Source organism: Puma concolor, chromosome D4 (assembly GCF_028749965.1).
Source record: "Puma concolor isolate L17-30 chromosome D4, mPumCon1.1.hap2, whole genome shotgun sequence".
Taxonomy (NCBI): Eukaryota; Metazoa; Chordata; class Mammalia; order Carnivora; family Felidae; genus Puma; species Puma concolor.
This window is the reverse complement of record NC_141679.1, coordinates 16,680,908-16,695,053: the sequence shown is the minus strand read 5'-3', so window position 1 is coordinate 16,695,053 and position 14,146 is coordinate 16,680,908. Positions and strand designations below refer to the sequence as shown.

The 14,146-nt window shown below is 40.7% G+C and overlaps 1 protein-coding gene across 2 annotated transcripts in view; it reads right to left on the bottom strand.

The window, feature by feature from the left end:
* Window positions 1-14,146, bottom strand: part of RORB (RAR related orphan receptor B) — a 388,079-nt gene that overhangs the window by 78,008 nt on the left and 295,925 nt on the right. The window contains exon 1 of one of the 2 annotated variants that reach the window (XM_086685015.1): window positions 806-939. The exons of the other annotated variant lie outside the window; for it this stretch is intronic. Within the exon in view, the coding sequence (XP_086541141.1) occupies window positions 806-845 (40 nt within the window). The 5' untranslated portion in view covers window positions 846-939. Of the gene's footprint in view, window positions 1-805; window positions 940-14,146 lie in introns of those variants that run through there. 2 annotated transcript variants of the gene reach the window in all.

Here is a 14,146-nt window from a genome sequence, read left to right as displayed (position 1 = left end):
TTCCAACTGTTGTTCATTGCTATTTAGTACTAGCCAAAAAATGGCAAAAAATCATACATCATATTGCCCTGAAATATTTTTAGAACAAAGGCTCAAAACCTTTCTATGTTATGAGATAATGTGCGTTTAGGGAACTAGGTACTAATTTGTTAAAAATTTAGCAGAAAAACTCAAATAGGATTCACCTGATTGTTAATAATCATTCAACCAAATAGATTTTTTCTTTTCTTTTCTTTTTTCTTTTCTTTCTTTTCTTTTCTTTTCTTTTCTTTTCTTTTCTTTCTTTTCTTTTTTCTTTTCTTTTTTCTTTCTTTCTTTGTTTCTTTCTTTCTTTCTTTCTTTGTTTCTTTCTTTTTTGAAACTAGATCTTTTACGTAGGAGGAACTGTGTGGTATAATATATTTATGAACTGAATATTTAACAAGTCAGAAAAGTGAAATGATCATAATAATGATAATGCCAATGACTAAAATCAGAGCTACAAAATTGTGACAAGGATGTTCATAGAGTTAACCTCACGCTCGTGTAATGTGGCTGGTGACTACCTGAATTCATTCTCAAAACTCATGCATTTGGTAATTCACTACAGGGTATGATGATACTCACATATAAATATGTTCTCCAGTGTAAAATAAAGCCTGAGTGGCTTATTTATTATATACATTTGCAAGTCAGAAAATATTTTATTGTTCCCACACCTAGACCTCAATTTCTTTTGCTGAGAGCTTACAAACGCTTACTGTTTTACCTGAAGGATAGTTCATACAGCTAAGCGTCAGAAGAGAGAAGAAAACGGAAAACTCACCAGTGGCGTCAGCTTTAGTTTTGAGCTCGTTCTCACACATTTTGACGTTAGCAATTAAAAGTCTAACTGAGAAATATTGCACTTTTCCCTGGAGGTCTGACGGCTGCCCCAGTGTTACTCCACAACTAGAATCCCAACAGACTGCATTAATGAGATTAAATGAAAGAGGGAGTTAAAGGCATCAACTGTTCCATTTCATTAAGTAAGGGTGAAGGGCTGCCCAGGCAAGGAAGGCAGGAGGGAGGATATTGGCTTTTCCTTTTGATAGCACTTATTCACAAAAGAATGCAGCATTTGCTAAATCACAGTCAGCAGTTTAAAAACGTTATCCAGCTGCCCCCCAGAATTGTATGGAAATATATTATTTATATATATTTATTCTGCACTTAAATTCTTCTTTGTTCTCATCCCTTTGGAAACAGATCCAATAGGCATGTGCCATGTAAACAAGGGTCGTCTCTGTGATTCTAAAAGTATAATGCAATTTTCCTTCAGAATTACTTTGCTCCAATGATTCTAGACCCTCTGTTGAGGTCCAGGGATGAAGGATGGTGTGAAGGTATTACCGTGGTCCTGTTCTTCTAAATGCTGGATCATAGTTGTCTATGGAGTAATGAATACAGCACGAGATTTTAGAAGAGCATATTAGAAAGAAAACACGCATGTCTTACAGCATGTCTGTGGCAACAGAGCCTGGGAACCCGGTCTGAGGACTTAACACTAGGTGGGTCACCAACCTCAACCCTGAGGTCTAAAGTGACTTCATTCTCCCAGCATGCCCCAGTGCTCCCACTTGTAAAATAAGAATGACCAAGTCACCTAGACAGAAATTTCTGATCCTCAACCCTTGTCACCAGGAAGGATAAATATATTACTATGTAAAAATTGCGTTAACTTCCATAGAAAAGAGCATGATCTTTATGTGAGAGCAAAATGCTCCTAAGCAGCAGCATTATTTAACCTTTGCTTAGAGTTACCAGATTGATTGAGTGATGAATCTCAAACCTTTCTCTTCACCTTTTTCTTTCCTACCATCTGGGACAGTTCTTATTTTCTTTTCACTAATCATTTGTCACAAATGTTTCTTGATCTTCCCTACTATTCCTCTCTTCTCTTAAACATCTCTGTTTTTTCCTGGCCTGCAGTAGAAACTGCTTTACTTTTTTTTTTTTTTTTTTTTTAAAGTTTATTTATTTGAGAGAGAGAGCGTGAGAGAGAGCCAGGGAGGGGCAGAGGGAGAGAGGGGGAGAGAGAGAATCCCAAGCAGGTTCTACACTGTCCGTGTAGACCCCGATGTGGAGCGCTATCTCACAAACCATAAGATCATAACCTGAGCCGAAATCAAGAGTCAGACGCTTAGCCAACTGAGCCACCCAGGTGCCCCGAAACTGCTTTTCAAAGGGAAATAAGGCAAGGAATGGTGAGGTGGTCAGAGGAGGCTGTGCAAACCCACTTGGTATTATTGTCAGCATGGTGGAGCTGAGCCCAGTGGTTCTCAGCTTTGGATGCCCATTGGAATAATCTGGAGAATTTAAAAATATTGATGTCCAGGGATTTCTCTCTTATCTTCTTCCATTGATTTGTTTCGTGTGGGCATCTGGGGTTTTTGAACAATTCCAAAGTGATTCTAACGGGCAGCCAGGTCTAAAGACCCCAGGAATGATTCTCAGAATCACCACAGACGCATGTCACATGTACAGATTCCTGTCGCCCACCAGCCACTGAGTCAGAATCTTCTGAGGAGCCTGGGAAGCTATTGTCTCATGTAAGCACTCATGTATTGGCAATGATTAGATAAGTTTTGGGAAAACCTTGGACTTTGAATTAGGACATCTGGTTTTAAATTCTTGGGTAGGTTACTTAACGTTTTCCGTGCTTCCGTTTGCATATCTCTAAAATAAGATCACAACACCTACCTACAAGATCACTGACCACTCCAACCACCATGATTACCCCGGGACCCTATGTATCTACCATTCATTGGTCCTGGTATTCTTCATTAATCCTTCTCAGATGCTTACGTTTAACCTTGACTATAAGCTCCTTAGGGATAAGCACTCTCTGTGTTTCCCAGTGTCTAGCGTAGGGATTCAATAAATGTATGGAGCCCATCAGTGGGTGAGTATATGCCTACTGATTGACTGCATCACTGGGGGATCATACATAAGTCTCACTGCCTGTCTGCTCCCACCATTTCCTTTACCTCAAGTTTCACTTTTCTGGCTATTGGATCTTTGGGGCTTACTGGCTTGCTGCTCCTTAGTGGAAATAAGAGAAGGTTAAGAAAAAAAAAATTTGCCTCTTTGTGTTCTTTATTTAATCTTAATTTGTAATTGGTTCTTAGTGTAGGAACAAGGTTTGAAAAAATAACCTCTCTTGATTTCCTCTTTTCCCTTAATCTATGACTCTCCTTCCTCCCCTTTGTGAATCATCTAATTGCCTCTTTGAACTGTTGTCCCACTGGCTTAGGTCTTTCCTCTGTCCTGTTGGTGGATTGCTTTTTCTCTGGTTAGAAGTATTATCATTAGTTGACCTCTCCTCCTGGATGACTCTCCCTGGACCCCACTCTGCTGTAGGCAGAGGCTCTTATATACTTCTCACACCAGCGTGGTACTTAGACTGTCTCTGGTATCACAAGTCATTAAGCTAGAGAGACAGAAAAGCTCTTAAAAAACAAACAAACAGACAGACAAACAAACAACAATTCCCCAAATTCAGGGAGGAACATGAGAGAAGAAGCTTCTTAAACAAAAGAAATGTCATAACAGAGAAATGGCTTGGGGCGCCTGGGTGGCTCAGTTGGTTGAGCGTCTGACTCTTGGTTTTGGCTCAGGTCATGATCTCATGGTTTGTAGTATTGAGCCCCGTGTCCGGTTCTGTGCTGTTGGATTGGGATTCTCTGTCTCCCTCTCTCTCTGCCCCTCCCCCACGCGCATGCACGCACTTTCTCTCTCTCTCTCCCAGAAGTAAACAAATAAACATTACAAACATAGGAAACACTTCCTCTTTGGCGTTGGGGTTCTCAAAGTACAGGTCCCCAGACCAGCAGGGTCAGTAGCAGCACCTGGGAATTTGTTAGAAATGTGAATTCTTGGACTCAGTCCAGACCTACTGAATCAGAAACTCTTGGGGGGCGCGGCAGGGGTGTCCAGGTGCTTTCACAACCCTCCAGGTGGTTCTGAAGCACAGAGCCACTGGTTTACAGCATGGGTTTTTCAATCAGGAGGAGCCGGAGTTAATTCACAGCTCTGTCACATTCTGGTCGTGTGGTTTGGACAAGTTCTTTAATCTCCTGACACCTCAGTTCTATCATTTGTAAAATGGCCATTAGAACACCTACCTGATGGAAGTGTTGAAGAATTTAAAGTGAGCTAATTCCTGTGAAGTACTCAGCACAGTCCTAAGCACAAAATAAGCACTCAGTTCCTCTGGGCCGTTACTCTGATATTACCTCAGTGGAGAAAAGAAAGTAGTTTGTACTTTAAAAACCTCCGCTCTCTGCTTTTACAAATGTCTCAAAACTTAGCTGCATGTTAAAATCACTTGGAGACCTTAAGAAAATATATCTGATTCCCAAGAGACTCACTGCAGATTAATTCAGTAAGAATTCTGGAAGTGAGGCCAGGCATTTTTATTTTAATTACACAGAGGATGACAAGATGATTCTGATATATAATGTAATATACTGTTGTTATATATTAAAATCAATATTAAAAGAGGTGTGAGATTAAATGCAGGTAAGAATGAATCATGAGGAAAGTCAGATGTCATATTCATTATTTCCATGATTTCACCCTAATTCCATGGTAGAGAATTACAGGGAAATGCTAAAATGTAGGTTCTAGACCAGGGTTCCCCACCTTGCCATTACTGACATTTTTAGGCTGGACAATTCTTTTTTTCTGGGCAGCTTTTCTGTGAATTGTATTTATCTCTGGCCTCTATCTGTCTGTCCTCTAGATGCCAGTATCATTCCGCGGTTGTGACAACCAAAGCGATATCCAAGTATTGCCAAGCATCCCCTGGGGGGATGAAATAGTGACAACTCCAGTTCTAGAGTTTCCGTGTCTGGATACAAATCCAGGCTTTACTATGTAACAGCTGTATGATTAGAGCAAGCTACAACTCCTTTGTGCCTCAGTTTCCCTTCTTCTGAAACGGAGGTAATAATACTCCCCTCATAGAGTTGTGTTGTGCGTTCGAAAGATAAAAGAGAAAATGCATCTAAAGCCCTGAGAACAGCATCTAGAGCATGGCAGACGTTACAGACTGAATGTTTATGTCCCCTCAAACTCTGATGCTGAGATCCTAACTCCCAATGTGATGGTATTAAGAAGTGGGGACTTTGGGAAGGTCCCCACTCATGAGGTCATGAGGTAGAGCCCGCATGAATGGGATTAGTGTCTTTCTAAAAGGTCTCTGGAGAGCTTTCTTGCTCTCTTTTCACATTGTGAGGAGACAACGAGAAGTCAGCAGTCTGCAGCCTGAATGAGAGCTCTCACCAGACCCAACCATGCCAGCATCCTGATCTCAGACTTCCAGCCTCTAGAGCTGGGAGAAATTCGCTGTTTATGAGCCACCCAGTCTATAGTACTTTGCTATCATAGCTTGAATAGACTAAGATAGTACATATTTAGTAAATGTCAGCTATCATTTATGCATATGTGTGTGTAGATGTTATGTTATATATGTATATATAGCATATGTATGTGTTATATATGTATATATAGCATATATATATATATATATATATATATCTCGATAGTCTTATTTTGATTCCAAAATACCGGGAGAACTCTTTTCCTAAAGTCTTTACATGCAAGTTGTGTATCCATTCATCAATTTATTCCCTGCGTAATGAATCAGAATGACTAAATACTCATATACGTCCTGGGGTCTGCAGCTGGTGTAGAAGACAGAGAGAAGAGTGAAAGCATAACAGAATCCGAGCGGTGTGGTTTCTATCCTTTTGGGACTATGCATTAAAATTTTTTTTAATGTTTATTTACTTTTGAGAGAGAGAGAAAGACAGAGCATGAGTGGGGCAGGGGTAGAGAGAGAGGGAGACACTGCCTTGAGAAAGCAGGCTCCAGGCTCTGAGCTGTCAGCACAGATGTGGGGCTCGAATTCACAAACCATGAGATCATGACCTGAGCCAAAGTCAGACGCTTAACCGACTGAGCCACCAAGGCGCCCCAAGTAATTTTTTATTTGCATAAAAAATGCTGAATATTTTATAAAAGATTTTATTTTTTAGATCAGTATTAGGCTTACAATAAATTTGCAAGAAAGATCTTCCACACACCTACTGCTCACCAATGCGCATAACCTCCCCCATTATCAACATCCCTCACCAGAAAGGTACATTTTTTTTTTTTTAACAAGGATGAGCTTACATTGACACATCATAATCACCCAAAGTCCATAATTTACATTAGGGTTCACTCTTGGTGTTGTACATTCTATAGGTTTGGACAAATGTACAATGACTTATATCTATAATAGCATACTGTCCTAATAGCGTATAATTTCACTGTCCTAGAAATCTTGTGTGTTCTGCCTATTCATCTTCCCCTGTCGCTTCCCCAAGCAACCACTGATCTTTTTGTTATTTCCATTGTTTTGCTTTTAATATTTTTGATATTGATATTTTTGATAAATGGCTTAAATCCAAGCCATTTAGGAGTTGAGACCTGATCATTGGAAATGGCTGAAACCTAACTTCTTAAATTTGGTATTTGTTCATTTAGCAAATCCATGATTGTTGAATGCATCCGATATTTTGATAACTGAGTTAAATAGCTTCCCTTATGCATTCCAAGTATGTAACTATACTTTGCAGGAGGGCCAAGAGATTTCCCTGGTTCTCATGTAGCATCTGTTTGGTTACAGTCAATGATGGGAGGTTCAGCACTTTGCAAGACATCCAGTTTCACTATTGCATTCTCCTGCTGATCAATCAATGAGGATTTCCTAAAGCCCACATGGAGTATGCCCACAAGCCTTGCTGAAATGAAAATACGATGCCTCTGTTGTTCTGTTGGTCTTATCGTATTATAAAGTTATAAAAGCTCTATCAAAAAGTGCTTGGCAGGGGGTGCCTGGGTGGCTCAGTCTGTTGAGTGTCAGACTTCGGCTCAGGTCACGATCTCACTGTTCACAAGTTCGAGCCCCGCACAGGGCTCTGTGCTGACAGCTCAGAGCCTGGAGCCTGCTTTAGATTCTGTGTCTCCCTCTCTCTCTGCCCCTCCCCCACTCACGCTCTGTCTCTCTCACTCTCTCTCTCAAAAATATACATTAAAAGAAAAAAAGTGTTTGGGGTTAGTTTGCCATAACTTAATTTCTGGTGTCTCAAGATGAGTGCTGGTGATACAACTTTACCTCCCTGGTCCTATGGTTCTAGTTAGTAATTTGTTCTAAGGTTTTGCTATTGAGGGTCTTTAGTGCATATGTGTATATATGCATATATATGTATAGACATAACACATATCCATATCTGTATACACATATGGTATAAATACTTGCCTATATGTAATTCATCTTTCTCTGCCTGTTTCTGAATGTGGGGCATTTTAGTTATTTCTAATCTTCGGGAAGATTTTAGTTTGCCAGGAATCTCAAAGATTACCACGAAAGAAGAAACAATCTGCAATCTCCAATATAGCATTCATCTGGAGACTTGTCCTTACTTAAAGTAGCAAACTTCGCCCTCACAACCCTCTATTCACTGGTAAACTTCAACTCTGCCTTAACGACTCTTGTGCCTCCTTCCAGTCTGAAAGTCATTCTCCCGAGTGGAGGAGACACCATTCTTAAAAAGATGCAAAAAGATTGATACCATTAGAAGGTCTTCCAAGGTATTTTAACTTGGAAGTTGACTTCAGATAAGCTCCTCCGTAAGCCTGTATATGATGGAGACTAACATTACCTGGTGCCATGAGAGACAGTAGTAATTTTGCATGTTGCTGGACTTGCATCAGTGGATGTGATAGAGAAAAATCTGTTACAAGATGGCTGACAGGACTGATAGGGAAATTCCAGTCCCCAACCAAAGGCTCCCCTTCTGCGTTCTTCTTTCCACCCTTCTTGCCGTGCTTACTGCTAATGCGGGATGTGGAAGTAACAGACTATAAATTGTTCCCTCTGCTTATGCTCAGTGCTCAGACCTCTGGAGAGTGATCTCTGAGCCCGCCTGTGTAAAATAAACCTCCTGCCTTCCAAGATCTCCGAGTGCCGCTTGGTTCTTCAGCTGGGTGATCCAGACCAGGTTCCATACCAGATGAGCTTTGAGGGCTTTAACCCAGGACACAGGGCTACAAACTGCTGTACCTCGGACCTGCATTATTGAATATTCTTGCATGGGCTTCATCCATACCAGCTCAGAATTTTCTAGCAAAACCATTCTTATTTCTTAAGAGCCTGGTCTTCTTTCATTGCGGTAATCAGGAAAAATAACATTATAAACATCAGTGATTTTTCACCCTACGTATCTAGGCTCTGTCACTTATTGCTATGGCTTAGATTCTATTTTTTTTTCTTTCTGTATAAAGGCACCAACAACATACCCTAATTTACATTTACATGAGAACCAGGCAATCCTGAATCCAGAATTCAGGTACGTTCATCAGGGCTAAGCCAACTCAGTTTTGCTCCAAAATCAGCAAAGGAGTTGAGTTTCTCATCTTGTATCTTCTAAGGAACATATTAGCCAAGAGACAACTTTTCAACCAGATACAGCAAATTCACTTAAAAATGTAGAGCCCAAGAATGGTAGCATTATCTCCGTGTGCAGTCCACGTTTGCATTAGGAGAAAGGAATCTGTCCCTAAAGTACCTTGCAAGATAGAACTGTGTACGGTTGTTTTCCTTCACTCCTCCTGGGACCTCTTACACATGTCACGGCCAACCAACATCGTGAATATTTTTACTGAACAGGATAAGAAACAAATGGAGTATGTAAAACACAAACAAATCACATGTCGGTAAACTAAATGTAGATTTAGCATCCTTGAAGAACAAAATCTTTCCTCTGTAACTCAAAAGTGAAAGCAGGAGTTCACTCTGATCTAAAGTTCAAAGCAGGAAATCCAGAGGACTGATCAAAGGCAAGTAGATGGGGCGCCTGGCTGGCTCAGCTGGTGGAGTGTGCAACGCTTGATCTCAGTGTCGTGAGTTCGAGCACCACACTGGGTGCAGAGATTACTTAAAATATTTTTGTTTGTTTGTTTTAAAGGCAAATATATGAAGCCATTCACTGTTTTCATGTGCAGAATCCCCCTCCAGGGCCTATAGAACTAAAGGGTCTCAGCTAGCAGAGACTGAGAACTTAGTGTGTTAAAGAGCTTCAGCTGCATTATCTTATGTATTGTCACAACTCTGGGAAGTACCGTGAGTACCCTCAAGTGGCTGGGAAAGAGACCGGGTCGCAGTGGGGCTAGGAAATAGAACCTTATAGTGGTGGTCTCAAAATGCGATCCACAGAGGAGTAGCCCCAGGAGTGCCTCCCATTCCTCTGTACTTGTTAGAGTGCACATTCTTTGGACCACCCAGGATCTACTGAGGTGTGGTCCAGAAACTCCAGGAGTGAACATTATACCACTCTGTGTTTTTTTTTTTTTTTTTTTTTTTTTTAATTTTTTTTTTTTTTCCCAACGTTTATTTATTTTTGGGACAGAGAGAGACAGAGCATGAACGGGGGAGGGGCAGAGAGAGAGGGAGACACAGAATCGGAAACAGGCTCCAGGCTCTGAGCCAACAGCCCAGAGCCCGACGCGGGGCTCGAACTCACGGACCGCGAGATCGTGACCTGGCTGAAGTCGGACGCCTAACCGACTGCGCCACCCAGGCGCCCCTACCACTCTGTGTTTTAAGAAGCCCTCTGACTGATTTTAATGACTGCTAAAATCTGAGGACAGTGGCTTGTAGTCCACATTTAATAATGGTGAATCCATTTCTGTGTTGCCCATGCTCTAAATCACATACGCAAGGTATACAGACTTGTTCTCAAAGGTGAGTGATATTTAGAAGCACCACAATGAAGACAGATTTTTTTTACTGTTAAGTATTAAGCATTGCTTGTTCCTTCTATTTGAGTGAGTCCTGAAGGCCTGTTACCAGCTCTGGGGGTTTCAGCAGGCCTGGATGATTCCAGCAAAGAAGCACAAGTTGCATATTACGCAAGCCTTTCCCTCTTTATTTTTAAGGAGCAGACTGACACTGGGTTATCTCCTTGCTGAGTGCAGATTAGTGCTTGCCATGGTGGATAGCGTGCCCACACTGTGAAAAATGGAACACATCACCACTGCTGAGGTTAAAATTCCACAAAATGTTTCTCTTGCAGACACTGCTGGCCCATAGAAAGTTTTACTAACCCATAGTGCTGTGAGTTTTTCGTTCTAAAGTTGACCTGGGATCCTCCTAGCCCTCATGAAATATGATTACCTATTATCAATCTGTGTGTCTGGATGAGAAACAAATTGTGACTTTATCTTCTCTTTCTACATTTTAATCATGATATGAAGCGGGGGTGGCATTTTTGTCACTACTGTTTTTACTTAGTATCATTAAGTACCTTTACTACACTTCATGGGGGATGTTACTTCAGAACTCAAAGAAAGATTTAAACTCTAGTCCCCCTGAAGAAAGAAAGGGGAACAAAGAACAATGCATGCTTCAATTCATCTCTCCCTTTGCTTCCTAGGATTAAAGGGTTACTGCATACAATCGGGAGGCTTACTCTATTTTGCCACAACAAAGGGTAAAATAATGTGTGTGTTGGGGCGGGGGGGATACAATTTAGCCAATGTAGTAACACTGCCCTGACATTTTTTTAATATTTTGTTTGTTGTCCTTAATACTTATTAGGTGTTCAAGTCGCTGTCTTAAGCACTATTAAGTGGTAAATTAAAGTTCTTTTCAAATTGCTTGAAAAGCATTATCAAAATATTGCTGTTTTGGAGGTCAACAAAGCCTGGGGAATTTTTAGTGATAAATGTCATATCAAAGCTTAAAGACTTCTTTTCTTACCCTATTTAGGCAATTTTTTGGGGGGGCGGCTGAGATAAAATCACCAAGTAGAAATAATTGCTAGTTAACACCATTACATTTAGTAACAAAAAATAACTGGCTGATCTGCAGGAATAAACACTGAATTATTGTTTTATGGCTGAAAATTAAAAACTGTATCCCATCGGCTAAAGAATCTTTCAGATGAGTAGGGCATGAATGCTGCAGGAACATTTCAATAAATAAAGGACAATACATATCTTTGACTCTGTGACAGCAACCCTCATAGAGTGAATAACCCAATTTGCCCCTGCCCTTACAGCTAATGGGTCCGAGAATAGTGAATGCTTGGAATCTGAAAATTATCTTTTGTTTGCTAAAGGCAGTTGATGGGTGATGTGTTGGAGAAGGAACTGCCTTAGGTATGTTTCAGAAAAGTGCTTATTCTGATTTTCTGAAAAAAGACTAAATGGCCTCACTGAAGAGTTTATGTAGCTTAGGGTATGAAAAGATAAAATCGTTAGGATACCTTAAAACAGGAAAGAATTCAAACATTTACTCAAAAAACAAATCAGTGTGAGACTTAAGACAGAGCTAATCAGTACCGGATGCATCGTCCTGCCTTATTTGAGATTCTAGATCATTTATTCTGAAAATAACAATGGGGCCTTTTTTTTCTTTGAAGGATCTTATCCTATATAAATTATATGGATATGTGAACAACAAAATAACATTTTAGGCTTAAGCTCACATTCCATGTATAGGAAAATAATGCCAGCATACTGTGTTCTGTCCACATGTAATGGAATAAACTCTTTACAATGGACTGAACATTTGTGTGTCCCCCAAATTCATATATTGAAACCTTAACCTCAAATATGATAGTATTAGGAGGTGCAACCTTTAGGAGGTAATGAGGTTGTGAGGGTGGAAACTTCGTGAATAGGATTTAGTGTCCTTATAAGAAGACAGCAGAGAGCAAGCCAGCATGTGAGGATATGAGAAGTCTACAACCCAGAAGAGGGCCCTCACCAGAATCTGACCTTGGTCCCAGATTTTCAGCTTCCAGCACTGGGAGAAACAAATTTCTGTTGTTTCTAAGCCAGTAAGTCATGATACTTTGTTATAGCAGCCCAAATGGACTGACTCTCCCCTCTCCCTTTCCATGTTAGCATAATGGTAAAGTTGGAGCACACTTAGACCAGGCCAACACCTCGGTTCACCCTCTCCCACTTTCTAGAGGATTTCCAATTGTCTGTGGGTTTACATATGTAAAGTAGCAACTTTACAATGTCATATGTTAATCTGAGTTTCTCACAGAATAATAAATTGGAGCCGTCTACAAGCTACTCAATTACATGTTAATTTCAGTTAATCAAAATGATAAAAACTTGTAATCCACCAAGTAAGTTACTAGTCTAATGTAAAAATGAACCGGTGGAACTGTCATTTGCCTATTTTAAGAACTGGAAATAAAAAGGGCTTGTAATATTTAATTAGAGATTGGCCTTGAGGAATTCATGGCCCTCCCAGTGAATCGAGGATCACACTTTGAGAGACACTAGTTTGCAGCATAGGCTCTGGACCTGTGCTCATGTTCTAGTCCACTCGAGAGATGCATACTTAGTCAAGATGATCAACCTCGCTGTCTCTTGGTGTTCCCATCTAACAAATTGGTGTGATAACTCCTACCTCAAAGGGTTATTGGAAGAATAAAATGATATCCTGGCGCAGGGTAACAGGTCCATACGTGGCACACAGAAAGTGGTCAGCATATGGTAGTCATTACTAAGCATGAAAACTGCCTATCCCATGGGGGACGTATATGTTTGGGGGTTGACTACCCGAAACTCCTATGACTTGGCGTATCGTATATCAAGAAGAGCTGTCCCACTGACCACGCATTCCTCCCCCAGATGGGACCTCACCTCCCAAGCTAGTTCTTACTCCCTTTAATTCCATGACAGGAAAAATTACACCTAATGATTAATTCAGCAATAAATTCTTATCAAATGCATACTAATTGCCTAGGCCAGTGCTCATTTACACTCTCTAGTTATGCAGCTACCACGTTGCTTGTTATTTTGGGAGAACATTATAAACACTATCATTCTTACACTAATTATAACGGCAATAATAGTTATCATAAATAACAATACTTTATATGGCACATTTTTATGTACATTTCTATGTGCACTTTAGATTTTGAAAATGTTCACCATTTATAAATGAAACCAATTTACATAGTGAATAATTTCTTGGCAAAGCAGAAGGAAAGGTATTAAATAACAGATATGGGGAGAGGAATTGTTGCCCAGACACTGGAGTTCTTCAGACAAAAATGGAGCTATGTCATTCTGGGGTCATCCATTTTTAACCCCTGTGCAAAGATGGCTGGAGACGAAACAGTTCAGGCACACAAGAGCCCGTTAACAAGGTCAGCTGCGAAGGGCGGACCCACACTTGTGGTCACATTGTACATCCTGTCATCATTAGAGCCAAATGCTGCAACACGTCTTTCTCAAGCACAACTTCTTTCCTTGTCCCCAGAACTTCCGCCTGCACTGTTTTTATATAACATAATACACAGTGCCAAAAGACAGCATGCACACATCTTTAAAAAATATTCTTTGAAACAATACAAAATTCATCCATTTGAAAATTCTTGAGTGCTTATTGGTGCCGGGTTCAGGAATTTAACCAACAGTTTATATAACAAATTTCATTTACATCTTATGATTTGATTTGATTTTACTTTTGTTTTAGATAGTGTGTACACGTGCCTGTGTGCTGGTGTGCTTGTTGGGGAGGGGCAGAGAGAGAGAGAGAGAGAGAGAGAGAGAGAGACTGAGAATCCTAAGGAGGCTCCATGCTCAGTGTGGAGCCCGACACAGGGCTTGATTCCATGACCCTGGGATCATGACCTGAGCCAAGATCAAGAGTTGACTGCTCAACCAACTGAGCCACCCAGATGCCCCACATCTTAAGATTTTATTTTATTAATTCTTTTAATGTTTCATTTATTTTGAGAGAGAGAGAGAGAAGGGGAGGGGCAGAGAGAGAGAGAGAATCCCAAGCAGGCTCTGCACTATCAGCACGGAGCCAGATGCGGGACTCAAACCCATGGACTATGAGATCATGACCTGAGCCGAAATCAAGAGTTGGACACTTAACTAACTGAGCCACCCAGGTGCCTCACATCTTAAGATTTTAATCTGAGGAAAAAGCGCAAAGTTTCAGCAAAAAAGCCACAGTGGAAGACATTTTATTCTGCCCGGAGGAACAGTGGGTAGGGTTGCTCTCTAAGGTTTCCAGTTTCCTGCAAGCACAATGAGG